This window comes from Elgaria multicarinata, chromosome 14, assembly GCF_023053635.1.
Source record: "Elgaria multicarinata webbii isolate HBS135686 ecotype San Diego chromosome 14, rElgMul1.1.pri, whole genome shotgun sequence".
In the NCBI taxonomy this organism is placed as follows: Eukaryota; Metazoa; Chordata; class Lepidosauria; order Squamata; family Anguidae; genus Elgaria; species Elgaria multicarinata.
The window spans coordinates 4,825,573-4,833,894 of NC_086184.1; the positions used below are offsets into that span (position 1 = coordinate 4,825,573).

Consider the following 8,322-nt stretch of genomic DNA (forward strand, 5'->3'; position numbering starts at 1 on the left):
GACTAAGACATGCTTCTTGGGGTCCCACATAATTGGAAAGGGGAAATAGGTTTTAAGCGAGCTGAAAGCTTTCGTTCCTGCGATGTACATCCTCATTTCTTGTCTCCTGCTGTTGCCTCTGGTCAAACGAGTTGCGGAAGCTCTGCTAATAGAATCCTAGGGTTGGAAGGGACATTGGAAGCCATCTAGTCCAACCCCTTGCTCAATGCAGGATGCAGCTACAGGATTCCTGGCTGTCCTGTCCCTGGTTAAATACTTCCAGCGAAGGAGAACCTGCCATGTCTCAAGGCAGTCTGTAACACTGTCGAAAAGCTCTTTGTTAAGGGACACCCCCAACCCCCCCAAAACAATGGTAGGTGGCCTGGTCCATTGCGGCGGGGGGGGGGGATTTGAAACTCATAGTTGGGCAATACATTTATTTGGACCAACCAAAGTTATGCCTGCTTTTGGGTTTCAGGACTGAACAGAGATTTGAACCTGTGACTGCCCAACTACTACAAATTACAAAATATGCCCCCCCCCCACCTCTTGATGTCAGGGGAATGCAGAATACGAGTGATAAGTCCTTCCTCATATACATACCACCTTCAACTCAATGGGAGGAGAAAACTTTCTTCATCTTCAGAAGTTGTTTTAAAGTTTTTTCTTTAGGTATGTGTGTACGTGTCTAAATCTGCATCAACGCCAATGCAAAACACATTTTCCAGAAGCAACATTTGAATTTAGGGTTAGACTTGATTCAGAACGCCTTCTGCATCAAAAACGGCTAAAGTATTTGGGCCTTCTTAGTTTATGAGAGGGGAAAGCTCACTGAAGCTGGAATCCTTGGCCCGGTGACATGGGATTAAGGCCCAGTGAATTCACTGGAACTTGTGTCCTGGTAAATACATGTAGGACTGGCCTGGAAGGGCTAGAGAGAAGGGTACTTGTCTTCCATGACATAATCCTAGAACTCTGGTCACCCAAGTGAAATTGACTGAAAATAGATTCAGGATGGATGAAAGGAAGTCCTTTGCATGGCATCTAATTAAGCTGCTCATGGAAACAAGATGAGGTGACGGTGCACTAAGGGTACAATCTTATGCATGTCGAGACAGAAAAAAAAATCCTACAACTCCCAGTATCCCCCAACCATCATGGCTGGCCAGGGAATGCTGGGAGTTGTAGGGCTTTTTTCCTATCTAAATATGCATAGGGGTGTATCCCTTAGTGGCTTTGGTGGCGCTAAAGGGGAATTAGCCAAACTCATGAAGGGGTTCTTGATGTCCTCTTCGGTGCAGTGATTTATTTATTTGTTGCATTTATATCCCACCTTGTCTTCCAAGAAGCCCAAGCCAGTGTATATGACTCCCCTTCTCCCTATTTTATCCCTCCAACAACCCTGTGAGGGAAGTTATGAGTCAGTGACTGGCCCCCAAACACCCAGTGAGCTTCATGGTTGAGTGGGGACTTGAACTGCGTCCTCTCCAGTCCCACTCAAACCACTATACCACACTGTCCTGGAAACTAACTCTTCGATTCAGAGCCAGTATATTTCTGAGGGATGAATAGTGCAGGGGAGTAGGACAGCTGTGGCCACCTCCATACCTTGCTTGCGGGTTGCTTCCACTGTTGGAAGCAGGAAACTGGGCTAGATGGACCTTTGGTCTGATCCTGCAGGGCTTCTTACGTTCGTTTAAAGGTACCAGCCAGTCCACCCTGCCCTTTGCTACTGGGATGTTTCGGACTGCAAAAGAAAGGAAGGAAGGAAGAAGAAGAGAAAGACTCCCCGCTGGACGTCCCGCCTCTTTCCTTCTGAGCCCCAGCAGCGAATATATCCTACTCTGTGCTTACAGCATCCAGGGGTTGGCTGGGGGGGGTGGGGGGTGGAGGATCGAGCGGGGACGGGGGCTGGGTGGGGGCGGGTTGGACGTGAGATTTCAAACATCAGATCAGTGCGTTTATATATTGGGTGCCCGGAAATTTTTCCAAATAAACACAGCTTGATTCGACTTGGGTGGGCAGACTTATCAACATACTAATGCTATAAACAAATGAAGAGAGCACCGGGGAGACCCATTGGCTGGTACGAGGCGGGCCACGTGGAAAGGGGTTTGCAAGTCGCAAGGAAATTTTAATTAAGGTGGGTGGGCTGAGGCGCACAAGCGGCTGTTTATCGGAGACAATTTATTTTCCAGCGCTAAGTCAACATATAATCGCAAACTTACAACAATTATTTCACATTTCCTCCCACCCGCCCCCTTTTTTCCCTTCTTCTTCTTCTCTCCCCCCCCCCCCCTTCATGGGGAAAAAAAATAACAAGAACTATGAAGCAGGGACAGATCGAGAAGCAGCAAGAGAAAGGCGAGGAGGCGCCGTGGCCACCACCACCGTCCCAACGCACGAAGATCTGGGGGAGCCCTGGAGGCACCCCCCGTTTTCCTGGCCTTAGCCCCCCGCGCGAGAAATCCGGAGTCAGTTCGGATCGGCCATGAGCCAGCTCTATAGCGGCCACCACCACCACCACCATCACCACCACCCAATGGTCTATCTCTACGGGGCCGAGAGAGGGGGGATCCCCCCGGCGGCTCTGGGGTTCGCCTCGGCGGGGGTCCTCTCCCGGCAGGACCCTCCGCAGAAGCCTCCGTACAGCTACATCGCGCTGATCGCCATGGCCATCAAAGACGCGCCCGAGCAGAAGGTGACCCTCAACGGCATCTACCAGTTCATCATGGAGCGCTTCCCCTTTTACCACGACAACAAGCAGGGCTGGCAGAACTCCATCCGCCACAACCTGTCGCTCAACGACTGCTTCGTCAAGGTGCCCCGCGAGAAGGGGCGGCCGGGCAAAGGCAGCTACTGGACGCTGGACCCCAGGTGCACGGACATGTTCGAGCACGGCAACTACCGGCGCAGGAAGAGGAAGCCCAAAGCCTCCGGGGGCGCCGTCGGGGCGGAGGACGCCGAGCTGGAGAAGGACGCCCCAGGCGCGGGGGGCCCGTCGGAGGAGCCGCCCAAGAGGCCCCGGGAGAGCCCGCTCCCCCCTCGCCACCTCTCCATCGACGCCGGCGCGGAGCAAGGCGCGGAGCTCCCCGCGGGCCCAGGCCAGGGCTCCCAGGCCAGGCGGGCGCCCTCGCCGGAGGAGGAGCGAGGAGGAGGAGGAGGAGGAGGAGGAGGAGGCGGCGGCTCCGGATCGGGCCCCATCGGGCTCCGCCATCACCTCCAGGTGACCCCGCCCGGCAGCGGCGCCGCACATCGGAGCGGCTCGGCGCGCCCCGCCGCCGCCGCGCCTTCCCCGGAGGAGAGCGCCCGCTTCGACGGCGAGGGCGCTCCGGGGCTCCCGCGGCAAGCGGCCCCCTCCGAGGCGCGGCCAGGCGCCTCCGACGCGGCCCCCCGGCAAGCCCCCGAAGCCCCGAGGAGCTCGGCCAAGCCGCAGAGCTTCAGCATAGACAGCATCCTCGCCAAGAAAGCGCTGCACGGCCGGCCGGCCAAGGGCGCCTCCAAAGTGGACGGCCTCTCCGGCAGCGGCGGTGGCGGCCTCCCGGAGGGCGCGGAGACCCGCCCGCCGGCTTTCAACGCCTCCCTGGTGCTGGAGTCCCACCTGCAAGGGCGCTTCTACCAGCTCGGCATCCCGTTCCTGTCTTACCTGCCTCTCCGCTTCCCCGAGACCGTGTTTCACTTCCAGTAGCGCCCTCGACGGCCAAGGGCGCGCTGCGGTGCGCCCGCCCTGAAGACGCCGCAGGCGCACCGAGGAGGCGCCGGCCGAGCTGAGCGCCTAGGTAGCTTCGCCTGACGTCTCCCCGCAACGGGGATTCCCACGTGCAAGCGCAACGCGGGTCAGCCGCCTGGCGTTTCCCTGCCGCCCCCTCCCCTCCCCGCCCGGCCAAGGCAGGAAGCTCTCTCCGGCGAGCGCCTTGATCTGGAACGTGAACCCGAATTCGCTCCCACCCTGTCGGCGAAGTCTCCTTGTTTCGGAGCAAGCTCGACCGGTTCCTCTGCTTCGGAGTCGTTTTCGGTTTGTGGCCGGGAGAGACTTCGCAGCAAGCTTAACCGCTTTGCGGATCGCGCCTCGAAAGGGGGAAGGAAGTCATGCTTTATTCCCTGCACTCCTATGTCCACCTACCTGGGGTGGGTGGGGGTGTCAACCCGGCTGAACACAGTGGGGTTTTCTTCTGAATAAACACCCTAGGATTACTCTGTTGGGAGGCTGCGTTCCTAAACCAACTGTACTCCGAAATAAACCACGGGAATTGGAATGGGATTTATTTCCGAGTCAACGGGCCCTCTAAAGCATCTTCTAAAAGGCCGGATTTCTGCTTTCCCGTATCCATTCCCACCTCGGCCCCACCCAAAGTTGCGCACCGTTTTATCGTTTCATTCCAGTGGCTTTGGCATTTGGAAAACAGACCGATTGGATGGTCTCTGGATATGCCAAATATAATGGTTGCCCTCGTCTGATGTAGGAGCGACTCATTTTGCACAAACTGATCACGGACATTTTCTGGATGGGTTTTTGAATAAATCCTGGGTATTTTTTGATGTGTGTGTGTGTGTGTGTGTGTGTGTCTTTTACAGATCACGCTAAATCGAATTTCTTTCACCAAAGACCTGATTCTCTCTCTCTCTCTCTCTCTCTCTCTCTCTCTCTCTCTCTCTCTCTCTCTCTCTCTCTCACACACACACACACACACACACACACACACACACTATATGAAACTCTATGCAGGGGTCATTCCAGATCAGCTGCTTCTTGATTCTGTTGGTTTTCAAAGTATCTTAAGGCAGAAAACATCTCACAAGATCTTTCCGCCCCATTTTTTAAGCTTGCTGTTATCAACTGGACCTCATTAGACCCCTCCCCCGCACCCCCCCCCCAACAATTGACTGCCCTTACAGGTGAAAGTGGGGCTTGTGGAGAAATCCTCCATAAATAGCAAGGTACACTTTTCTCCTAGTCTTTCATTCTCTAAAAGCAATAATTATATTAAGAAATCTTAAGATACATAATAGACGTTCTTTTATTCTTGCTATAAATAAATGAGGCTTTCTTTGTATATTAGTTGGTAAACGTCTTATTTTTTTTAAACCCTCTTTAAAAAAAAAAGAAAGAAAATCAATATGAAACAAAAGTCTATATTCAATAAAATATTTTGCCCAATCAAGGCTTGTTTAATTTGATGTTTTAGGTCATTTCTTATGCAGTCTGTTTACAGTGGAGGGAGGTAGTGGTGTCATGTGTGTGTTGTGTGTGTGTGTGTGTGTTGGGGGTAGTTTTTAGTTACTAAGCTCAAAGGACAGATAGAAGCCTGTACAGGAGGCCAAGAGCCCATGCATGTTTACTCAGAAGTAAGTCCCATTGGTTTCAATGGAATTTATGTACAAGTAGATGTACAGACGATTACTGCCAGAGTGGGAATGCTCCCCCCCACCCTGCTCCCAGCCCATTTCAGGTATGACTCATGACGTTCATTGGGCCTTGCTCACTACTATTATTTAGTTAAATATACTTGTGTAGTGCAGTGGTTAGAGTTTTGGACTAGAACCCAGGAAAACTGAGTCACTGCTCAGCTGTGGAAGCCCACTGTCTGACTTTGGGCCAGTCACAGATTCTCTGCCTAACCAGATTCCAGCTGGACATCAGGAAAAACTTCCTGACTGTTAGAGCAGTATGGCAATGGAATCAGTTACCTAGGAAGGTTGTGGGCTCTCCCACACTGGAGGCCTTCAAGAGGCAGCTGGATAAGCATCTGTCGGGGATGCTTTAGGGTGGATTCCTGCATTGAGCAGGGGGTTGGACTCAATGGCCTTGTAGGCCCTTTCCAACTCTGCTATTCTATGATTCTACCTCACAGGGTTGTTGTTGTGAAGATAAAATGGAGAGGAGGATTATGTACACCACCTTGAGTTCTTTATGGAGGAAAAAGTTGGGATATAAATATAATAAATAAGTATTTACCCTGCTCCTCAGCTGATAAGGCTCCCAGAGTGGCAAACCATCAGTAAAATAACAGAGCTAACAATAATAATAAAAATGACACGCCATGCAAAGGAAAGGGGATGAGGAGGGAAGATGAAAACAAACGGCCCCATTTTCCCCTCCTGTCTCCCTCTGTACAGCCTGCTGGGATGGGGGATGTGATGCTGACAGCTGTGGAGCCTTTGTGGAGGTGGTCTTTTGCAGGGCAAGTCAATGTGGATACGATTGCAGCCTTACAGTGCAACTCTAGGCAAGTGTATGCATAAGTGAATCCCACTGAGTTCAATGAGCACCAAGTGTGTACAGGATTGCAGCCTTAATTTCGAAAATATATATCCCAGGGGAGGCCCTGAATCTTGGCAGTGAAACTTCTCTCTCTTTTTTTTTTTTTAGCAACTTGAACCGGTTGGTTCAGGTCTTATGATCTGGTGCAAGAGAAGCCAAACCTGGTGCCCTGCAGATGCTTTGGCTTGCAACTTCCATCATCCCTAACCATCAGCCATGCTGGCTGTGGCTCATGGGACTTGTAGACAAAAACATCTGAAGGCTACCGCTACATTCGGTTGCCTAAAGCGGGCTTAAACAATGGTGGGAAGATGGGGACATTGTTTCAAGAAGCAAGTTGGAGTGTGGCCGTTGTCTGTGCCTGGGATGGCCCATCTCCTTTTGTTTTGGCTCCCAAGGAGGGAGAAAAAAGTCCTGTGATGGAGTTCATCCAGCCTCTCTTCTGCACATCTCCAACTTCCTGGTTCATCCTAACCACACTGCTTTGCCCTCCTTCTGGCAAGTTCCTGTAAATTCCTACAAACATGGGAAATGCTTGGTTTTGTGTGCAGGGGAAGAGCCACATACACAAAAATAAATCTCTCCCACCCAATTTCAATATCCTGAGCTAAACAAAACACACACACACACACACACACACACACACACACACACACACAGAGCTTTCCCCACAACCTGGATCTCAGCCCTTTTCTGTTGGCTCCAGAGGCCTCTGAGTCCACCACAGCTCTGTGGCTCCTGGCTCAGACCCCCCAAGCATCTCCTGGAAACATTGGAGAAGTCCTAGATCATGGGTTTATTAACTTCTCCCGGATCCAACGCTGGACACTTTTTTTTGGCTCTGAGGAGAGAAACTGGCAGCCAAACACATAGCTAGCTAGCTTTCTTTCTTTCTTTCTTTCTTTCTTTCTTTCTTTCTTTCTTTCTTTCTTTCCTTCCTTCCTTCCTTCCTTCCTTCCTTCCTTCCTTCCTTCCTTCTGCACCCAGCTTTCCTGCCTAGACTAGAGAGTTGCTACAGAGCTGATCTACATATGCAGGAAAAGCACATAGTCCTATCTGGAGCTGGATCACTTCAGAAGGCAGGTGTGGGAGGTTTGCCTAACCTACCTCACAGGGTTGTTGTGGGAGGAAAATGGAGAGGAGTTTCCTTGAAAGAGAAAAATGGTGGACTATAAATGTAATATAACAACAACAACAACAACAACAGGTCCAAAATTCTGCAACACATTTTAAAAATGCACACTTTGGAAAAGAAGCACAATTGACACCCCCTTTTGTGTAAGACACTAGCTAGAATAGGGAATTAATGAGAGGTTGCTCAACCAAGGGAAGAGGCAATTCTTTCTCTTTGCATTTGCATCTCCAACCCGTCATCACACACATTCTAGATTTTTTTTAACAGGGAATAATTTACCAGATTACCAGATTTATGAAAACATCGCAAGAGCAAACTAGGATTACACTAGGGCTGTGCATGGACCCCCCCCGATCCACTCCGCACCCGATCCGCAAATTCTGGATTGAGTCCACTCTGCCCCATGTCGATCTGCCTATGGTCCGCTCAGCTCCGCTTCGCTGCAGCTCCAGATCTGAATCGGAGCTCTGCAGTGGCTGCGGCAGCAGGTAAGGCCGCCTCCCTCCCCCCCTTACCTGCATCCATCATGGTTCGGCGACTGCTTCAACTGAGCCCAAGGACTGAAACCGGAAGACCAGGCCGCCATGGCCTGGTCTTCTGGTTTGAGTCCTCGGGCTCAGTTGAAGCCGCTGCCTGAACATGACGGACTCAGGTAAGACCCTTCCCCCTGCCCCCTTACCTGGCTCTGTCGCTGTTGCCACATGGACTGCGGCAGCACCAGGTAAGCCCCCACTTACTTTTTTTTGGAGCTCCAGATCGAGGTGAAGGATCCACTTGGTCTTGATCCTCTTCACCTCGATTCACTGCCCCCCGACCCGCTTCGTCTCCGCCTTTGTTGGAGGCGAATCAGGCCGCCTTGCTATTGCTTCTATGCTCTGAAGCAAAGTGGAGCACAGCCCTAGATTACACACATACACACACAGAGAAAGTACTTGATGTTACACAG

The 8,322-nt window shown here is 51.7% G+C and overlaps 1 protein-coding gene across 1 annotated transcript; it reads left to right on the forward strand.

The window, feature by feature from the left end:
* The first annotated feature begins 2,470 nt into the window (after positions 1-2,470).
* On the forward strand, positions 2,471-3,667 carry FOXL1 (forkhead box L1). Its single transcript, XM_063141253.1, has one exon. It carries the CDS (start codon positions 2,471-2,473, stop codon positions 3,665-3,667), a length of 1,197 nt encoding a protein of 398 aa, XP_062997323.1.
* The last annotated feature ends 4,655 nt before the right edge of the window (positions 3,668-8,322 follow it).

What these genes read in the sequence shown, in the direction of transcription:
- FOXL1 (XM_063141253.1), top strand. Translation starts at nt 2,471, where the DNA reads ATGAGCCAGCTCTATAGCGGCCACCACCACCACCACCATCACCACCAC.